At 42.6% G+C, this 22,848-nt stretch overlaps 1 protein-coding gene across 1 annotated transcript; it reads left to right on the top strand.

The window, feature by feature from the left end:
• The first annotated feature begins 1,350 nt into the window (after positions 1–1,350).
• LOC115133624 (inhibin beta B chain-like) lies at positions 1,351–12,550 on the top strand. The gene is made up of 2 exons (XM_029667058.2): positions 1,351–2,564; positions 10,157–12,550. The coding sequence occupies exons 1-2, from the start codon at positions 2,150–2,152 to the stop codon at positions 10,930–10,932; spliced, it is 1,191 nt and encodes a 396-aa protein (XP_029522918.1). The 5' UTR covers positions 1,351–2,149; the 3' UTR covers positions 10,933–12,550.
• Positions 12,551–22,848: the final 10,298 nt, after the last annotated feature.

Here is a 22,848-nt window from a genome sequence, read left to right as displayed (position 1 = left end):
CAACATTTATAAATGAGGCCCCATGGCTAATTCCAAGTAACTACAGTTAGAAATAGAATCCAAAAGTGTTTCTGCCCTCCAGGACCGGAATTGCACAGACCTGCATTTGACAAATACATCGGCTATAGGTCTGTAGGCCTGTAGGCCTATGACAATTAGAAACAGTGCAAACGTTTTAATTTATCTATACTAGCCTACACAGTCATTGTATGTGCATTGTTTTCCCTCAATATTATCCAGCATATTTCATGATTTATGCTGTAAATTCATGTTTTATTTTTAAACTGTTAGATAGATATGCCTATATTAACTATATGGCTCAGGCCTATCGGTGTATTGCCTGGATGCAGATTGCAAAAAAATGTGTGCGGTTCATGCAATGTGTAGTTGCAATATTTAGAAGAAAGGTGGCAGCATTTAACAACTTTCAACTTGATCTGTTTGTTCTAGTATTGGGAGAGCGCACCTAAAAAAATGCGTTAAAATATGTTGGGCATTCACAAATTGCCGTGTTGCCAATGTTAGGTCAAATGTATTATGTGATATATGTATGTAGGCATATAATTCACTCATATTTGAGTGACGACAAAACAGAGCTCTGACTTGAATTGGTCAATGTTTTTGTGTCACTTCAAATAATGAAAGTGGTGCCTTTGGTAGTGTCACCTTTGGCGCTTAAATCTTTATGACCTTGGTGTTGATTCCAATACAATCTGTATTGTTTAGGAGATGCTTATGGTCGCCATGCTGTTTTGCTTGAGCCACAACAAGAAAGGCCTGTCAAAAATCTGTCGGTACCATTCATTTTTAATTGTTTCATTAGGAGCATCCATAGGGGACACGTTTTCTGTTTGTTTAATTCATGAAAAAGCCACAAAAAAAGAGCATTTGGATAGCATGTGTTGATGGAAATGTTTTATATTAAAACATGGCCTTGTCTAGACTATTAGACCTACAGGCTTTATAAGGAACATATTAAATGTTAATTCCTTTTATAATGTAAGTTTATTGACGATTGTAGATCGTTTCCACTGTAAAGATAGCCTATGCTAATGATTATATATATTGTGCGCAAATCAATGCATTATGCACAAGTCATTAGTCAGTCTGGTAAACAATTGGTTACTCGAAATCTTAAGTCATTTTTTTTATCTCTCCTAATTCGTTTTCCATAGGACATAAGCATTTTCTCTGGACAGGAGAGCTAAGGAGGATAGTTCACCTTAAGCCTATGCATAATCTCCTACCAAATACTAGGAGTCTGTCTAGTTGGTGGGACGTCCCACGTGGTTTCAACTCCTTGTATAAAAACTTTCAGTCTATGGAGGGCTCTTAAATCGACCTAGCAAGAGAAAGGTTCGTCCGATCATCAGACCTCTTTATGCTCAAGTATACCAGGGCAATTTCATATCGGGAATACAAATCCAATTAAGATGCATTTTAATAAGGATACACAGGAACAAAAACTGAAGGAATAAGTCCAAAGCAAATGACAAACTGGATGCTACAATATGCGATAAGTTATTATTTGACCGACCCTTCAGGTTTTTCCATCTATGGAATATCCTGACTTGAGTTTATCAACCAATGGGTGATTTTCTATTCGTTTAGTTTGTCCTCTTCTAATCGTTTCTAAATGATGGTTATTGCGGATTGCAGTTCAATTAAACCATGGCATGATACGTCAGGCATTGAACTGAAACTCAATTGACGGCTAATGGTAGCCTACTGGTTTTTAAATTGTGTTACCTTGAAAGGGTGAAGCAAAGTCATTGAGACAAGCAGAACGGACTTGACTCCCAATGTGCCCCTGAAGTGAAGTCAACTGAGTGACAGACATCGGGAAAGAACACAGACACGAAATAAGGGGAATATTTCAAGTTACGGTGAAAGGAATATTTAATTCCATCAAAACGCGCCTGAATTGAGTGAAATATTTATTATTGCATGGACTCCTTGCAAATGTATACGGACTAACGGGATTCTACAACTTTATATTTATTTTCATTCGAAATCGTATTTTCTTAAAAACGCCAAGCGAATAGCCTACATTTTGACAGCAATATTGTGCATACCTTTTTATAGTAGAAAACGAATTATAGGCTTATTGCACTTTAAATATCACTACTTTTTTTTCTTCATAAAGAAAATGATTAACTGTATAATCAAAGTGTTATTATTTGTGGCTTGTGTGTTGACTGTCCGCTGCAAAGAAGCGGCGCCGGGATCCTTGAGACCTTTGCCGGGAACGGAGACGCAAACCGTAGCTCAGGAAACTTGCACTTCGTGTGGCATCGGTCAGCCCGAGGAATCAGGACGGGTGGACATGGACTTTCTGGAGGCGGTGAAAAGGCATATCTTGAGCAGGTTACAGATGAGGGTAAGACCCAACATCACCCATCCTATCCCGAAGGCGGCGATGGTGACTGCGCTTCGGAAGCTCCACGCGGGTAAAGTCCGCGAGGATGGCAGAGTAGAAATCCCGAATCTGGATGGACACGCGACCAGCAATGCCAATGACGTGCTGGAGGAAAGCTCGGAGATAATCAGTTTCGCAGAGACAGGTGTGTAATTATTGTATATTACAGGCAAGCTACCGTTTACTCTATTGTACTAGGCAAAAAAAACTACAAATAAAACCACTTTTACGCAAAGACCAACCTGGGTCTGGTGCGCGTAAAGTTTGGACCACACAGTTGATCAAGGTGATGTCTCGCATCATCCCCGGTCCCGCTAAAAACAGAAAGGGTCTGTGATTTGAAAACAATACAGTCACAAATTCCTTACAGTAGGCACAGTAGTAGCCTACTTTTGAAATATTGTGTATTTGTATTTAAAGGGTAGGGAGCATGAAACCAGAAATCAACTGATGGGGGTTCCATGCATACAGGAAAATTCAGTCAAATAGCTTGAAATATAAAACGAAACAAATCCAAATGTTGCTTGTGTTTATCATTTATAGATGTTTTAAATGATTATTTTCCCCAAGCTGTTCTGCAAACACTTTGGGTTATTTGGTAACCCAGCGCTGGTTAACTTGTGGACAGAACACATGTTTGGTTATTTTGACCCAGCCAGTTGGGTTGGGTGAATAATCCAACATGTTGGTTTGTTGGGATTACCCAAACATGGGTTAATTTAACCATCAGTTGGGTTTTTGTTACTCTCATACTGGGTGTACCTAGCAGCTGGGCCCTTTTGAATGTAATCCTTAGGTTATGTTCAGGAGGCGTGTCTTACTAGGGGCATGGCTTTCAGCTAAATCTTATTGGCCACCCATGAGTTTAGTTTATTAGGATCCCGTATGGTCATCTCTAAAAGGGATCCAGGTTTTGTCAAATTAACAGTTGCCATTTTTTGGAAAGCATGTGTTTGTTATATTTGATACCATCCCACCTATGACACTCCAGCCATTACCGCAAGCCCATCCTCCCCAATTATGGTGCCACCAACCTCCTGTGGTCCACATAGAAACCTACAAATAAATGACAAAGTACAGAACAGTAATAGACAAGAAGAACATAAAATATTACAATAAATTCAAATCAAATATAGTTTTATATATAGGAAAGACACCAAGATTCAACAAAAACACTATTTACACACTATTCACATATACAGCTGAAGTTGAAAGTTTACATACACCTTAGCCAAAAACATTTAAACTCAGTTTTTCACAATTCCTGACATTTAATCCTAGTAAAAATGACCTGTCTTAAGTCAGTTAGGATCACCACTTTATTTTAAGAATGTGAAGTGTCAGAATAATAGTAGAGAGAATGACTTATTTCAGCTTTTATTTCTTTCATCACATTCCCAGTGGGTCAGAAGTTTACATACACTCAATTAGTATTTGGTAGCATTGCCTTTAAATAGTTTAACTTGGGTCAAACGTTTCATGTAGCCTTCCACAAGCTTCCCACAATAAGTTGGGAGAATTTTGGCCCATTCCTCCTGACAGAGCTGGTGTAACTGAGTCAGGTTTGTAGGCCTCCTTGCTCGCACACACTTTTTCAGTTCTGCCCACACATTTTATACAGGATTGAGGTCAGGGCTTTGTGATGGCCACTCCAATACCTTGACTTTGTTGTCCTTAAGCCATTTTCCACAACTTTGGAAGTATGCTTGGGTTCATTGTCCATTTGGAAGACCCATTTTACGACCAAGCTTTAACTCCTGACTGATGTCTTGAAATGTTGCTTCAATATATCCACATCATATTCCTTTCTCACGATGCCATCTATTTTGTGAAGTGCACCAGTCCCTCCTGCAGCAAAGCCCCCACAACATGATGCTGCCACCCCCGTGCTTCACGGTTGGGATGGTGTTCTTCGTCTTTCAAGCATACCCCTTTTTCCTCCAAACATAACGATGGTTATTATGGCCAAACAGTTCTATTTTTGTTTCATCAGACCAGAGGACATTTCTCCAAAAAGTTCTTTGTCCCCATGTAGAGTTGCAAACTGTAGTCTGGCTTTTTTATGGCGGTTTTGGAGCAGTGGCTTCTTCCTTGCTGAGCAACCTTTCAGATTATGTCGATATAGGACATGCTTAACTGTAGATATAGATACTTTTGTACCTGTTTCCTCCCACATCTTCACAAGGTCCTTTGCTGTTGTTCTGGGATTGATTTGCACTTTTCGCACCAAAGTATGTTCATCTCCAGGAGACAGAACGCGTCTCCTTCCTGAGCGGTATGACGGCTTCATGGTCCCATGGTGTTTATAATTGCATACTATTGCTTGTACAGATGAATGTGGTACCTTCAGGCGTTTGGAAACCAGGCTTGTGGAGGTCTACAATTTCTTCTGAGGTCTTGGCTGATTTCTTTTGATTTTTCCATGATGTCAAGCAAAGAGGCACTTAGTTTGAAGATTAGCCTTGAAATACATCCACAGGTACACCATCAGAAACTTCGAAAGCCATGACATCCTTTTCTTGAATTTTCCAAGCTGTTTTAAGGCACAGTCAACTTAGTGTATGTAAACTTCTGACCCACTGGAATTGTGATACAGTGAATTATAAGTGAAATAATCTCTGTAAACAATTGTTGGAAAAATGACCTGTGTCATGCACAAAGTAGATGTCCTAACCAACTTGCCAAAACTATAGTTTGTTAACAAGAAATGTGTGGTTCAAGTGGTTGAAAAACGAGTTTTAATGACTCCATCCTAAGTGTATGTAAACTTCCGACTTCAACTGTACATATCAATATTCTTATATTCAGGACAGTTAAATTAGATATTTAGAAATAGGAGAGGCGTTGTGAGGTGATATGTTTTTTAAATCTGTCTTTTGAAGCTAGACTTTCATTTGCCTGAGTAACCTCTGGTGGAAGAGCATTCCATGATGACATGGCTCTATACATACCTGAGTAACCTCTGGTGGAAGAGCATTCCATGATGACATGGCTCTATACATACCTGAGTAACCTCGGGTGGAAGAGCATTCCATGATGACATGGCTCTATACATACCTGAGTAACCTCTGGTGGAAGAGCATTCCATGATGACATGGCTCTATACATACCTGAGCTACACATTCAATCTGTTTTTGGTCTGGGTACAGTGAAGAGACCCATAGAGGCGTGTCTGGTGCGGTATGTCTGTTTGAAGTGTATGCAAATAGATTATACAAGTGGTTAGGCATTTTCAACACACAAATGTTTCTTAAAAAGACTACAAGAGAAGTAATACATTTCTCCTCAACCCCCAACCATGAAAGACTGTCATGCATGTTGTTGATGTTAGTTCTGTGTGTGCAGTTAAGGGCAAGACGTTCTGCTTTGTTTTGAGCCAGCTGCAGCTTTTCTAGGTCTTTCTTCGCTGCAACTGACCATATTACCTGACAGTATAATCAAGATGGGACAAGAGCCTGAACAACTAGTACAGTTGATCTTTGTTTCGAAAATGAGGAACGTTTTTTATAACAGACATACCTCACTCCATCTTCACAACAACTTTGTCATTATGACTTGACCATGATAACTGATCATCCAATGTTGCTGCTAAGAGTTTCAGCTTCTTCAACTCGTTGAATGGTCACACCCTTTATGCACAACTCCAGTTGAGGTTTAGGTCTAAGAGAATACTTTCAACCAAATAAAATGCTTTTGGTTTTAGATATATTTAAGACCAGTCTGTTGTTTGTTACCCATTCTAGCACTGACTTTAACTCCTTGCAAAGAAGTGCACGTTTAACTATAGCATGTGATAGCTATTCAACAGAACAGATGAGCAGGAATGACATTTACTCAGGTGGCTAAAAATAACTATCTGAATGCCACACCCCTTACTAAATGATGCCTCCAGTCTTCTGATCCTCTGGGTTATATCTCAATAACCCAGCGTCAATAACCCAGCGTCAATAACCCAGCGTCAATAACCCAGCGTCAATAACCCAGCGTCAATAACCCAGCGTCAATAACCCAGCGTCAATAACCCAGCGTCAATAACCCAGCGTCAATAACCCAGCATTAATAACCCAGCGTCAATAACCCAGCATTAATAACCCAGCGTCAATAACCCAGCGTCAATAACCCAGCGTCAATAACCCAGCATTAATAACCCTGCGTCAATAACCCAGCGTCAATAACGTCAATAACCCAGCGTCAATAACCCAGCGTCAATAACCCAGCGTCAATAACCCAGCATTAATAACCCAGCGTCAATAACCCAGCGTCAATAACCCAGCGTCAATAACCCAGCGTCAATAACCCAGCGTCAATAACCCAGCGTCAATAACCCAGCATCAATAACCCAGCGTCAATAACCCAGCGTCAATAACCCAGCGTCAATAACCCAGCGTCAATAACCCAGCGTCAATAACCCAGCGTCAATAACCCAGCGTCAATAACCCAGCGTCAATAACCCAGCATTAATAACCCAGCGTCAATAACCCAGCGTCAATAACCCAGCGTCAATAACCCTGCGTCAATAACCCAGCGTCAACAACCAAGCGTCAATAACCCAGCGGTTTTCTAAAGAAAAGAACGTGACCCAACACCTGCAACCCAGCAGTTAGGTCAACCAAACAACAAAGCATTTGTTAGAGTGTGAGCATAGAAAAAGTGTGTCCTCAGGCTTAGGTTCACACCCCAGAGACTCATAAATAATGTCACCATAACAGCCTCATAGCACTCATCTTCAAAACAACACATACAATCCATGGTTTGCATAGAATAGATTAAGGGTAGGTATAATATCACATTCACGTTCAAAGGAATGATATGGACAATTCCAAAAAGATTTGAAAAGCCCCATAATATTTTCACATTGCTCACGAAAGCTCTGTAACTTTGTACTGTATACTTGTGTAGATTCAGTTGGGTTGCCTTCCTTGTGCCTCTTTGCCCTCCTTGCCAGTTGGCAGTATTACCCAGGGTGGTAGCTGCTGCCAGCTGGTCGTGGCACTGAGAAGAGCTCACAGAACAATTTGCTTAGAGATGCTGAAGGGGGGACTGGAAATGATCAATGATGCCACCTGCTTGGGCCCACGTGTATTCTAATCAAACTTTTCATTGCCTCTTATTCTTATAGCAGTTTAAGTCGCCCCAGAGTTTCTCTAACCATCTGCGCATCTCCCCAACACAATTAGTGTCAGTGATTTGGTTAGCTGATCAAAGCCAACCCTGTTCGGTGCTTCTCAAATACACTTAGAAATAATTGTGCTATCTAGAACCTAAAAGGGTTATTCGGCTGTCCTCATAGGAGAACCCTTTTTGCTTCCAGGTGGAACCCTTTTGGTTCCAGGTAGAATCCTTTTGGGTTCCTTGTCGAACCCTTTTCACAGTGGGTTCCATATGGAACCCAAAATGGTTCTTCTACCTGGAGCCAAAAAGGGTTCTCCTATGGGAACAGCTGAATAACCCTGACAAGCTGACCTGAAATCAGGGCTGCTTTAGAATGGCTGTACATCTACATAAGGTCAACGCTTTGTGTCAGGACCATGCATGCTGAATGTAGAGTGAACTGGAATGGTGAACTCACTGCTCCGTATTAGAATGCATGGTGTGAGGGACCATCTCCCTTATATAGTCCTAGAGTGGGACTTGGTTCCTGCCTGCACAGTACTCATTGACTTCGTCATGCTTGCCTGTTAGACCTTGTATTTGCCGTTGTTGCGTACGGTTACTACAGCAGTCGCCCGACAAAGATGCCACAATGTCAGCTATAGTGATAGCATCTGAAGACGCTTTCTCTGCAACTCTGTTTCTGTTCCTGAGAAGGATAAAGAAAGAATGCTGTATACTGCATTGGCGCTCTCATAAGATCACCTGACAAACCCCTTTCTGATTGGATGTGTCTTTTTGGGGAGTATTCTGTTCTTGAGTATCCTGTTCCATCTGAGACAATTTCCCTCTTTACTCACAGAGTGAAAAATGGACCCCTTAGGTTTGTTTCACAAAGCTCCCCTCTTCCCCCCTCCCCGATTGAAAGAAGAAATAACCGATACAGTAATATATCAAAGTCATCCATTGGTAAACAGAAAATAAATAGAACATCCATTTCAATCGGGAGACACTAGGTCTTACCTTTTTGCTTATTGATGGTCATGTCTTGACAGCTGTGCTGCCACCCATGGCCTGGTACTTGTACAGTCAGAGTGTGGTCTATAGCTGTCTGTTGACTAAGTCTTTGAGTTTAGTAATAACAAGGAGATGACCTGTCTTGTGTTGTGTGAGGCAGTGCAGATGGAGACTGGCTGAGCAGGCCAGAGCAGCCTCCATTATAGCTGATACCTGATGATGGGGCCCAGGCCCGCCCAGGTCGGGTCCCCTCGTTTTGGGGCGGCAAGCAGATAGGCAGGCAGCACAGCTCAGTGTTCAGGCTGGAGAGGTGACCCTTGACATGTGTGCGTTTTCCCACTTTCCTCCACCTGACAGTCACAGAGGATCCATGTAGAGAGCTGCTGACGGTCTCTCAGGTTGGACGTTTTCACTCTCACTGGAGGACTGGGGAGAAACCATCTATTTCGGTTACTTCCTTGGCTACTGAAGAGTGTGGAAGAGTAGGAGTTGCTTTGGTCATGTCATGTGACAAGTGCACGTTAGATTTGAATTTGACTTTGGACCCTGACCCTACCCACACATGAAAACAATATGGCACAAGCCAAAAAACGACTAAACATTGGCACACACTGTGCAGCCAGAAAAAGGTTTCTGTGGTGATAGTTGGGTTGTTGGGAAGGCCAGCTAGTTTCATGTAAATTCCTTTTTCCCTTCATCATAAATCCACAGTGAAGCTGTGCTCCTCTTCACTCAATGTGCCTGGCTTTACCATGCATTTGCTTCCTTTACATCACATTACTGTGCATTGTGTAAGCAGTTAGGCTCAGTAAGCTCTCGTTTTTCTGCAGCATTCACAGCAAAGCCTTTGAGCCTTTGTACTTGGCTCTGATAAACCCTCTTCCCCATACCCACCCCCCGACTCAGGGCCAGGGGCAACTTCAAGTGGGCCTGATCCCAGATCTGTACTGTCATTGTCACGGTCAAGGCTCCCTATAGGCAAGGGCCAGCTGGAACTGGAACTGGAACCTGCTGATGCTGCGCTGTCATTGCAGTCCTCATGTAGGCCTATGTGACAAGACCAGGGCCTGTATTCGTAAAGCGTCTCAGAGTAGGTGTGCTGATCTAGGAACAGGTCCCCCCTCTTATTCATGATGATCTAAAATACAAAACTGATCCTGGATCAGCACCCTGAGACGCTTTCTGAATACGGGCACTGGACCAAGAAGAGGCTGAGTGTCTCTGTTAGAGACATCTCCCAGTGTACACCCATCCACCAAATCCCTTTAGTACCAGTCCAAACTCTGTTTACATCCCAGGCCAGATAAAGATGACATTAAGACAGGCTATAACCAGGGAGGCCATAGTAACCGTCTATTTCAATTTAATCCCAAACTGTTGAACTGTTCCCAATGTGTCCAGTTCTTGTCCAGCTATTCATCCAACAATCCAAGCTTGGAACCACCCAGTGTGGTAGTATCTTCTTGACGCTTTGTCCAATAGCAGTAAGGTTTTTGAAAGATGTTTGTTTACACCATATAGCCAATGAATCTGTGTGTTTGTCTCCTCTTTTAGCATTGCCATACTAACCTTTATAGGTTTAAACTGACTTTTAACAGACTTTTCCTGTTCTATTCCTGTCTTTCCCAGATGAGCTGGTATCATCAAAATCCAGCCTGTTCTTCCTGATCTCTAACGAGGGAAACCAGCACCTGTATGTGACCCAGGCCACCCTGTGGCTGTATTTAAGGCTGCTTCCTAACACCCTGGACAAGGGCCAGCGGAGGAAGGTCACAGTCAAGGTGTACTACCAGGAGCCTGGCCTGGGCAGCAAGTGGAACCTGGTGGAAAAGCGTGTCGAGCTGAAGAGGAGCGGTTGGCACACCTTCCCCCTGACCAACGCTATCCAGATGGTGTTCGAGAAGGGCGGCCGGCGGCAGAACCTGGACGTGCGCTGTGAGGGCTGCGAGGACCTGGCGGTCTTACCGATCCTCGTGAACCAGAACGACGAGTCCCACAGGCCGTTTCTAGTCGTACAGGCCCGGCAAGCGGACAACAAGCACCGCATCAGGAAGAGGGGGCTGGAGTGTGACGGGAGCAGTAGCCTGTGCTGCAGGCAGCAGTTCTATATAGACTTCCGCCTCATCGGCTGGAACGACTGGATCATCGCGCCGTCGGGGTACTTTGGGAACTACTGCGAGGGCAACTGTCCAGCGTACATGGCGGGAGTGCCAGGGTCGGCGTCGTCCTTCCACACTGCAGTGGTCAATCAGTATCGGATGAGAGGCATGAGCCCCGGCTCCATGAACTCCTGTTGCATCCCCACCAAGCTCAGCACCATGTCAATGCTCTACTTCGACGATGAATACAACATCGTCAAGAGAGACGTGCCCAATATGATCGTGGAGGAGTGTGGATGCGCTTGAGTTGAGACCGCATGTGCTTCAAGTGGACTTTTATGAACATTTGTAAACAAGAAAAAGATATTCCAAAATTAATTATAGAAATCAAAGTGATATTTATGGACATAAGGCATACGCACATGCACACACGACTTAATTCATTTACGCATATCCTACACACTCATTCTCACATATGCCTGAACAAACACTTGTATATATATTTATGTCTGTTAATAATATTCTCTGGTCGAAGCCTTTTTTCTTTTGCCAACATGTGTACATATGATTCGATCCCAATTCATGTAGGTGTCATTATCAGAGGGATTGGAACTAGCTGGTACTTATCGCATTATATATATTTCCAAGATTGCCATTTCTATTCTGAAAATGGAGAGTTCTATTTTCGATACTCTGACGAAGGTGGGAAAGAGCCTGAGATTATGAAGGAGGTGCACTTGCTGATAGACGATTCCCAACCACGCCTCTTTCAAGAAAGTACGACTGCAAAACGTAGAGTGAAAGCACTGACAACTCACCTCTTATACAACTTCAGCACTTCTAACACGAAATACATCTTGTTGATGTGTCACAAGATACCATTTTTTATACAAAACCGTTTTCATTTTACGGGCCAGCGTCCGGAAATCAAAATGGCTTCCGTGTCAGAAGAGTGAGTGGAACTTAAAAATACATTCCAACACACCATGCGAATGCTGAAGCTGTCATTAAAACCTGGGAGTTTAGGCGGTGACGTGAAACAGTGACAATAGGGAAAAAACACTGACCTTCTGTTACTTCCTTCTGAATCCTTCCTTTCTTTTGTTCACACTTTTAACAGGAAGAGTTTCATTTCTTCAACCGCTGTAGCACACTCTCAGTTTCCACTCTCATTTCAGTCGGGAAATCAAAAGCGAAAAGAGTTGCCATGTTGTTTGGTTAAAGTCCTGGTGCAGCATAGCACTTCCTAATGCACATGAAATAGCACTTGCAGATTGAAATGCCTTTAAAGAGTACAATGTGGTACACCGACACTTGCTCACAATCCTTTTTAAATATAAGTGCCGCATGAGCTATGCAATGTATAGTATTGACCCACAGACACCAGACAAACGGAAATTTTAGTTGCAGTTATTAACTATTACCAGTACTTGAAATGTAATCTTTCGCTTCTTCTTCAAAGTGAATGATAGTTACAATATTTGCACTGAAAAGTTGCGTGATTAGTTCAAAAATAAAGAAACTGCCATTGGAAAAAAAGTTATTTTTATAGAAAGCAAATTGAGTTCTGTTCAAATGTATTATACCTAATCATGGAACCAAAGAGGCCAAGATTTTTTTTTGCTATTATAAGAGGCCATGATATTATTTTGTAAAATACTTTGTGACCAGTTAAGAGGCCTAAACACTGCATCAGGATACAATATTATGGACTCCATTTTCAGTTCAACGTCTTCTTTTCTATTTTGTATTGACAAATATTTTTTCATCGACTTAAATACTCTTCGGTTTTCTAGTTCAGTTCTTGTTCCAGAATCATTTAGAAAAAACACGTCATCTCTGTACAGCTGATGTAAGATATAAATATGATTTTAAAATATTTTGTTCTTGGTAATTGTTGAAAAATAAAATGTCTTATTCTGAATTAGGTTGGAACTCTCTTGAGTCTTTCTGGGGGCTACTTCAATATGTAAGATATGGCAGGAGTGGCCAACTCTAATCTAGTCGTTAAATGTGTGACCACTCAAACTCGAACACACACACACACACACACACACACACACACACACACACACACACACACACACACACACACACACACACACACACACACACACACACACACACACACACACACACACACACACACACACACACACACACACAATAATTAGTGCAGAGTGAATCTGGGCAGAGCTCCAGGGCTCAAGTGGTTGGCCCTAGGTCACACTCTCAGTGATTGGTAAACAGAAGCAATCAACAACATTAGCTGATAGCATCAGATCTGGTTACCTATAGGGTCCCGTTTGTTTTGCAGTAGTGTTTTTAAAGAACGCCACTCAGTGTTAACCTGAGGGTGAACAAAATACCTCACACGTCAGAATCAGTAAGAGAGACAGACAGGGCAGGACTGCACATGCACAAACACATGCGCTCGCGCACACACACACACACCAATGCCAGGAGACCACACATGACATCCCGGGCCTCTTGAGAACACGATGCTGTGTCTCTCACGTCCATCAGCAAGATAATCACTTTAAATGTATCTAGCACTGTCTGCCAAGGGAATTAAGTGTTTTTGTCAGCCGGGTGAATTAACATGTTTCAGATAAAAACAGACCGTCTATCAATCTGGCAGTGAAGGGATGAGTCAGTGTTATAATCTGGTGTTGTGAGAGAGGGGGTGGAGAGAGAGAGAGAGAGAGAGAGAGGGAAGGAAGGAAGGAAGGAAGAAAGAAAGAAAGAAAGAAAGAAAGAAAGAAAGAAAGAAAGAAAGAAAGAAAGAAAGAAAGAAAGGAAGGAAGGAAGGAAGGAAGAAAGGAAGGAAGGAAGGACAGAAAGAGAAAGAGAAAGAGAAAGAGAAAGAGAAAGAGAAAGAGAAAGAGAGAGAGAGGAGTGAGAAATAACAAAAAGAGAGATGTTTCCTAAATTACAGAGAGAGAGACAGAGAGAGAGAACGACAGAGAGAGAGAGAGAGAGAGAGGGGAGGATGGACAGAGATAGAGAGAGGAAGATAGACAGGCAGAGAGAAGGAGTGAGAAAGAGAGATGTTTTCTAAATTACTGGCAGCACAAACTAGTTGTTAGAGTTGAGTGTTAAGAGGTGTAGTTCCAGGAACAGTTCAACAAGGATGGGACAAGGGGGGGGGGGGGGGGGGTATGGAGTGTGCCGCTCAGGTCCCAGGTGACAGGCCGAGCTGTTTTATCATGTAGCAGAACATTCAAAACATTAAAGGAGCCACCTCTCCTCAGCTACAGGAATGTTAATGACACAACAGAGCTTTAGGCTACGCTAGTTTGCTGCACAACACTGACTGACTGACTGAACAGCCACATGCTTTTAGCTAAATTGAACATATTGTAGCAAAGTGAGGACAGGCAGGCTGAGATAGGCAGGCTGAGATAGGCAGGCTGAGATAGGCAGGCTGAGATAGGCAGGCTGAGATAGGCAGGCTGAGCTAGGGAGGCTGAGATAGGCAGGCTGAGATAGGCAGGCTGAGATAGGCAGGCTGAGATAGGCAGGCTGAGCAAGGCAGGCTGAGATAGGCAGGCTGAGCTAGGCAGGCTGAGATAGGCAGGCTGAGATAGGCAGGCTGAGATAGGCAGGCTGAGATAGGCAGGCTGAGCTAGGGAGGCTGAGATAGGCAGGCTGAGATAGGCAGGCTGAGATAGGCAGGCTGGGCTAGGGAGGCTGAGATAGGCAGGCTGAGATAGGCAGGCTGAGATAGGCAGGCTGAGATAGCCAGGCTGAGATAGACAGGCTGAGCTAGGCAGGCTGGGCTAGGCAGGCTGGGCTAGGGAGGCTGAGATAGGCAGGCTGGGCTAGGGAGGCTGAGATAGGCAGGCTGAGATAGGCAGGCTGGGCTAGGGAGGCTGAGATAGGCAGGCTGAGATAGGCAGGCTGAGATAGGCAGGCTGAGATAGGCAGGCTGGGCTAGGCAGGCTGAGATAGGCAGGCTGAGATAGGCAGGCTGAGATAGGCAGGCTGAGATAGGGAGGCTGAGATAGGCAGGCTGGGCTAGGCAGGCTGAGATAGGCAGGCTGAGATAGGGAGGCTGAGATAGGCAGGCTGAGATAGGCAGGCTGAGATAGGGAGGCTGAGATAGGCAGGCTGAGATAGGCAGGCTGGGCTAGGCAGGCTGAGATAGGCAGGCTGAGATAGGGAGGCTGAGATAGGCAGGCTGAGATAGGCCAGCTCTGTATTTTGACACTAACTGACAGCATGATCTGATCAGAATCACATGGCATGAATACAGCTAAAGCCAAGCAGATACTGCTACAGGTATATTGATTTATGGTATGGGTGATTCGCTAATCTCATTTTTAGATCCTAAATTCATACGAGCATAACTTTCTATGACAGCGTACTCACCAGCTCATGCCAGGCAATTAAACCTTCTCTTGAGACACTTATTGTATAAGTCAGGCGTTCCATTTGCCAATAACTTTTGAAGATATATTAGTTAGAAGTTATTAGCCATAACTTATGCAATTGATCTGTGGGCTATATACAAATTGTACCTTTTGTACTTATCACTCCACGAGTTGGTTATAGGTTCAGCTGTGATTGAACAAGTAGCTGCAGGTTTTCATTGAGCTGAACCCATCAAACCATACGCCAGTCACAACCTACAGATCGTCTTTTTACATGTGCGTGCCCATCAACCCTGGAAAGGCTGTCCTGAATAAAGGTGTGAACGTCTCCCTCACTGTTAGATCGAACTGCTTGGTTTATTGTTTTTTGACTGTCAAAATGCCAAATTGAAAAATGTACCTACTAGAGACAAACATGTGATTTTCACTCAGAAAAACCTTGCATGCCCCAAGACCCTTCTGCCCTTCAGTACTATAAACTACCCCAATATCCACAAATATGTCACACATGGCCTCTTCTGTACAGTAGGAATGCTCTTCGGTTTCATGGACTTGACTCAGCTCCCCTCTCAAGGGGCTTTATAGCTAAAACAAGAGACAACAAAGAAACATCTGAAGAGCCATAACATGTTGTCATCGACCCCTAGTGACCTGACCCAACTCCCTCCTCTACCCACTTCTCATTCCTCCCAACTCCAAACTCACCCTCCTCTCTTCAACCTAACCCCTCCTCTCCCCCGTCCTCACTCCAACCTCATTGAGATGGCTGGGTGTGGCCTTGACAGGGTGACAGGACAAGTCAATGTTGTTCTCGAACCAGACAGTCAAAGTTCACAACAAGTTCTCAGCAAAACACTTGATTGATCTATACACAACAACAGGCACATTCTTGTGAACGTCAGGGAGATGCCTGCGGCGTTGAAAATCCCTGAGTGTATGTATGAATGAACCATATACGCTCTATGAGTGCACCTCAATGGAATGCGGTAACATAAAACATGTCTATAATTTCACAGAACACAGGAACAAAAGAGGATTCAATACTATTATTATGAGAGAGATAACACTCTCTTAGACAACTTTAAAGTGAACACAGGTGCCCGTCGATTATGCACTATGATTATGGGCTCTGGCCTTCCTCCTGCCCTTGTGGTTCTCTTCTTTTTTCTGTCTTTCTCCTTCATAGAAAATGGGACTGAATTACGAGGCTTCGCCTGATAATCCCCTTCATGGATAGGAATGTAAAAATGAAAAACACCATTCCATGTGAATACCGGCATACACTGCCTTCAGTTTAAAATGAATTCAATTGAGATGTTTGGTCACTGGCCTACACACAATACCCCATAATTCAAGTTTTTCCAAATGTTTACAAATGAATACAAAATGAAAAGCTGAAATGTCTTGAGTCAGTAAGTATTCAACTCCTTTGTTATGGCCTGAATAAGTTCAGGAGTAAAAATGTCCATAAAAAGTCACATACGTTGCTCGCTCTGTGTGCAATAATAGAGTTGAACGTGATTTTTGAATGACTACCTCATCTCTGTACCCCACACATACAATTATCTGTAAGGTCCCTCAGTCGAGCAGTGAATTTCAAACACAGAATCAACCACAGAGACCAGGGATGTTGGCAATTCTCCGCAAAGAAGGGCACCTATTGGTAGATGGGTAAAAATAAAAAAGCAGACATTAAAAATCCCTTTGAGCATGGTGAAGTTATTATTACATTTTGGTGTATCAATACACTCAGTCACTACAAAGTTAGAGGCGTCCATCTTAACTCAGTTGTCTGAGAGGAAGGAAACCGCTCAGGGATTTCACCATGAGGCCCATAGTGACTTTAAAACAGTTGCAGAGTTTAATGCCTGTGATAGGAGAAAATTGAGGATGGATCAACAACATTGTAGTTACTCCACAATACTAACCTAATTGACAGAGTGAAAATAAGGAAGCTTTTACGGAATTAAAATGTTCCAAAACATGTACTGTATTCTGTTTGCAACAAGGCACTAAAGTAATACTGCAAAACATGTGGCAAAGTAATTCACTTTTTGGCCTGAATACAAAGTGTTATGTTTGGGGCAAATCCAATTCAACACATTACTGAGTACCACAATCCATATTTTCAAGCATAGTGTTGGCTGCATCATGTTATGGGTATGCTTGTAATCACCAAGGACTAGGGAGTTTTTCAGGATGAAAAAGAAACGGAATGGAGCTAAGCACAGGCAAAATCCTAGTGGAAAACCTGGTACAGTGTGCTTTCCACTTTTCAGCAGGACAATAACCTGAAACACAAGGCCAAATCTACATTGAAGTTGCTTACCAAGAAGACAGTGAATGTTCCTGAGTGGCCGAGTTACAGTTTTGACTTAAATCTACTTTAAAATCTATGGCTAGACCTAAAAATTGTTATCTAGCAATGGTCAACAACCAATTTGACAGAGCTTGAAGAATTTTGAAATGAATAATGGGCAAATGTTGCACAATCCAGGTGTGGAAAGCACTTACAGACTTACCCAGAAAGACAGCTGTAATCGCTGCCAAACGTGCTTCTACAAAGTGTTGACTGAGGTGTGTGAATACTTATGTAAATGAGATATTTCTGTATTTAATTTTCTACACATTTGTAAACATTTCTAAAAACATGTTTTCACTTTGTCATTATGGGGTATTGTAAGCAGATGGTTTTTGGAAAAAAATTGATTTTATCCAATTTGAATTCAGGCTGTAACATAACAAAAAAAATGTGTAAGTCATCCGGGTATGAATACTTTCTGAAGGCATAAACATAATTCCTAGTTAGGGAAAAGGATTAATTACATGTCAGCCCATTATCAGCCTCAAAACATCATTGATGCTTATCAAAACAAAACATGTGGTGTTAACCATTTGATGCTCATGTCAATTGGCCATGCTCCCATCGGGTTTTGCGGTAGCAATGAGAAAAGATGAGCGTCAACCAAATGATGCTTATATCAATACATTGCTGTTAATGGGAAATTGGTTGACACTGTCTAGAAATAGAAATCGTTTTAGTTACTCAGCTCCGTGGTCCTGGAAATCTCTCCTAAACATTTAGAAATTTGATGATCTAGTTTCGTTGGTGGAATTTAAACACTTGATCGATGTATATATCATAGAAGAGTGTAATTGTTTATAGGCCAGCTGTTTTTTGTAAGTCGCTCTGGATAAGAGCGTCTGCTAAATGACTTAAATGTAAATGTAAATGTTTTTAGTCATGACCTTCATGTTTTTAATGTAAAATGTGTTTTTTTTATACTGTATGTGTGTTTATAGTTTTGTTTAATGTTGTGTTAGTGTATGTAAGTTGTTTTGTCTGAAGCGTTGTTCCCCCTGCTGTTATTGGACCAGGTCTCTCTTGGAAAAGAGACGTTATCTCAATGAGAAAAACCTGTATAAATAAAGGTAAAAAATACAAAATAAATATAAAACATTTTAAAAAAGGAAAAGATGAAAAGACGAAAAAGATGAGACTCACAGACAGACAGTTCTCTCTTTCCCCGTCTCTCTATTCTCTCTCTCTCTCCCTCCCTCCCCCTTCTCTCTCCCTCCTTCTGTTTCTATATTTCTACCTCCTCTTTACCCCCCTCCTCTTCTCTCTGTCCCCTTCTTTCACTCCCTCCACCTCTCCCCCTCTCCCTTTCTCTCTTTCCCTCCCTCTCTCTCTCTCTTTCTCCCTCCTATCTCCCTCCTCTCGCTTTCTCTCCCATCCCTCCTCTCTCTTCCCCTCCCTCTTTTACCCTATCCCTCTCTTGTTCCCCTTCCTCCCCGTCCTCTCATCTCTCTCTCTCCCTCCCTCCTCTCCTCTCAATCCCTCCTCTCTCCCACCTCTGTCTGTCTGTTGACTCTCTCTCCCCTCCCTCCTCTCGCTGCAATGTACTGACATAAACGTCAACCCTTTGACACTCATCACTTCCTGTTGAATGCAATATATTGACATAAGCGTCAATTAGTTGGCACTCATCTTTTCCCATTGACTGTGATGTATTGACATTGGCGTACACCCTATGACACTCATCAATGCATTGACACAAGCATCAAGTGGTTGAAGCTCATCTTTTCCCATTGGCACCGCAAAGCGGTGGCATGACCAATTCACAGAAGCTTGAATTGGTTGACGCATAACTTTTGGCAACAATGACATGACAAGATTCCGTTTTCCTATGGTATCATCTTGCACATGGCCAAAAATACCAGCAAACTCCATTGACACACTATATTTCAAAGAGACAGAGTGATACTAGCTATGGGCAGAAGTAAAGTGTCTCGTTTCAAACGGCGTCACCACTTTTCTGGCTCTCGTTCTCATGAGTTTATTACCGGGAATGACTGGAATGTTCCACTTCAGTTATCAAAATATGTACATCTCTAGATATTTCCACCCAAGGCATCAACACACAACGATTCATAGCTCTTAAATCTAAACGGTTCCCTCTTCCTCGAGTTTCATTAGGCAGATCTGTCTTTGTCTGACCACCGTAGCCCAGTGATGTTTTCAGACAAAATGTTTAACTTGTGAGCGGTCTGTTAAAGAGACACTCAGACAGGCCAGTCAGGCCACACAAGATGAAGAGTCCTGTAATGACTGTGTTTTCACAGACTCATTGAAGCAACACAAGAACTGCAATCCATTAAAACCTGAGACACACACACACACATACACACACACACACAGAATTCACACACAATGATCAAGTTGTTAGTCAAAGCTTCTTTCCTGCAGCCATCCATCCCCACGCAGCATCAGTGCCCTGCATACTTATCCTCTCCAGTCAGGCTCCACACATTCAGCCCACTTCAGCCCAGCCCAGGTCTCAAGATGATAAGATGATAAGTCAGATGCTCAACCACCCCGTCCCAAACACTTGGCTGTGCGTGGGATAACGTTGGGAGAAGGTTGCTAGCTGGTAGGATAAGAAAAGAATGATCTCAAAGGCCTAGCTAATGTCTCCACCTCTGAAAATAACCTGTAGGTCATTACCCCTTACAATCCCAGTGGCCTGTGGTCGGTAACGTGATGTGTGCACTAGTCTGTTCAGAGCACATGAGCTGTGCTGATGATGAACCAACAGATGACCTTCACATTGTTATTGAACCACAGCCTTGACAAAGAGGGCATCTACAAAGAGAGAAAACACAGTTGCAGAGGAATGAATGACAACAGGCAAACATCTACCGCTATTCTGCAGCTTTGATCAATTATTCAATTAACATGGATGAAGAATGGAGAAAGAACACTAAGTGACTGACCTAGACAGTGCAGATCTAGACTGTATCCTAACAGGTGATATGGTGGTGAACTAGGACAGTCGTGCAATGTGTTCTAGTAAAAGCATGGGCAGAGAAACGTGGTCCACTCCGGAGGCTTGTAGCATGTCCTTTTTACTTTTGAGATCTAGCAGAGTAGCCACAACGTTGTTCTGCTAAATGCTACAGACACCGGCGTGTCTCTTTTACTGTGGGACCACTGAGGATAATTGATCCCTCTCAAACAAACAAACATGCGCACACACACACGTGCATGCACTCATGGCCTGGGTGCCGTTGGAAACACGGAGCAGCATCGCAGCATCTTTGCCTCATGAATATTGATGCAGGAAGTTTGTTGATTGTTGGGAGTGAAGACAGCCCCGCCCCCCCTCCCCAGCCTCATTAGAATATTCATATTCCTCAGAGCTCATGAGAATGACGTCTGCCTGTCCTGCTCATAAATATTCATGCAAGTCCTATGTCCTATGAAGATTTAGATAGTGCAGTACGTTGCTCCGTGAAACGTCTCTCACAGTAGATCAGTGACCTTAAATAATGAGAGTAATTCATAAAAATACTGTAAAGTAGCTGATATTTTTCTCCCTGATGAAGGCAGATGCTGATCGTCTTTTCTAGGTCACAGAGAAGCGAGAGGATTGGACTGATGACTTGCATTTCATTGGTTAGTAAAGATGAATATATATATTACATTCACTTATAATTTAGTTTTACTAGAAGATCACCGACACATTGTTTTTGTAAGTTTCCATTGTTTTATAATGTATATAGGGAGATCTAAGTCAGCACACATATGTTGAGTACATAACAGTGGGCCTTAATAGCTCTTTCCAGTATCTTCTGGTCAGGTTTTGTAGGACTACCATTTTAGTAATTGGCCAAAGAGGTGTCAAAAGCAGCCTGAAACCTATAATTCTCTCAAATGAGGTCACAGCAGACATGTCTTCACCCTGACATCCATGTTATTTAAGGACACATACGTGCAGTATCAGTGTGGCATCTCTAGAAGCTCTAGAATCCCTCAGAACCATTTGCAGTGTTCCGTTGGCAGAATGAAGAACATTGACTGCTTGAGAGGGCCCAGAGGAGATACAGATCCGCACTGTTCTATGTATTGTACACACTGGCTTCTGCCCAGGCAGGTTCCAGCATGCTCCTGGAGTCCCGAGTTAGATAGGTGGGGCGTTAAGGGTTCCTATTTCCAACAAGTGTATTTCTTTTTTTTTTCTCTTTTTCTATAGGGTGTTGCCTGCCTGCCTCCAGGGGCCGGATTCACAAAACACTACTTACGAAAAAAACATAAGAAGTTTCTTCTGGAAAAAAATTGGAAGTTCATAAGATAGTTCGTAAAGGCAATTCCTCAAAATGTTCTTAGGAATTCGTCGTTTTCTTCTGGACTTCGGAAATATATTTCTTAAAAACCTTAGTAAATATCTTATTGACATTAGTGGCATGCTTAAAACCAATAAATAAACCTATGTGACAGTGATGATAGGATTTGGTTATTTGGTTATTTTTCACACATTATAGCCGTCAGACGAGCCACATCAAAATCAAACATGGATAACCAAGAACAGAGATTGAAGTGATGGTGGAGGACATAGCAGCCAGGAAAAGGTTGCTGTATGGGAGGCTTGATAACTGCGGGGTCACTGCAGAGACCAAAAAGAAAGGATGGGCGACAGTGGCTGAGTCTGTCTCTGCCGTCGGGGGTATGGCAAGAGACAGTGACGCCATAAAAAAAAACAAGTGGTCCGACATCAAGTCGGCTGCTAAGAAGAAGGTGAGCTGAAGGACCATTCACGTGGACTAGTTGGAGGAGAAGGTGTCGTCCGTCATAGAGATGGTGGTAGAGTGACTGCGCGACCGGTAAGTTAGTTAGCTACGTTAGCTAGCTAACGTGTAAAAACATTAGAGCCAACATAGCTAACAACATTAGCGTTAGCTAAGTCCGCCAAGTGCTTCTTTGCAAATTGACAAGATAGCGCTAGCTATTTAACACTTCTAGAATATTGTAATATGTTGTTAATTACTAGCTAGCTAGATAATGCGTGTTTCATTTGTATTCTTGCTGTATTTAAAAAATCTGGTAGCCAACTGGGTCCGTGGTGCAAGAAAACGTTCATGGTTACAAAAGTATCCATTCGTCTCAAGACAAGGGTTTAGCTGTCCTAAAGTTTAAAAAAATTTAATTAAAAAAATACATATCCAAGAAGAAATCCTAAAGCATTATTTTCAAGAATCCCATTTCTTCTTAACTTTTTTCTTAGGGAAAACCTTAAGAACATTTCCAATAACTTTATTGAGGAATAGCAACTTTGCTTAACTTTCTTCGTAGCTAAGGAAAAAATGGCAGTTAAGAAGAAATGTCTTCTTAAGAAGGTTTTGTGAATCCGACCCCAGGTTTCCATATTTCTGCTTAGCTAGCTGCATCTCTTTAGGGCACATACTTCTGGGCCACATATTCACAGTCATTAGTTCCAGAGATTTGGGGGCCCCTAGAGTGCTCCTCCTGTGTTGAGTAGTGCAGTTCCCATTGTACTACGCAGTA

This window comes from Oncorhynchus nerka, linkage group LG2 (assembly GCF_034236695.1).
Source record: "Oncorhynchus nerka isolate Pitt River linkage group LG2, Oner_Uvic_2.0, whole genome shotgun sequence".
Taxonomy (NCBI): domain Eukaryota; kingdom Metazoa; phylum Chordata; class Actinopteri; order Salmoniformes; family Salmonidae; genus Oncorhynchus; species Oncorhynchus nerka.
This window is presented reverse-complemented; position numbering and strand designations above follow the sequence as displayed.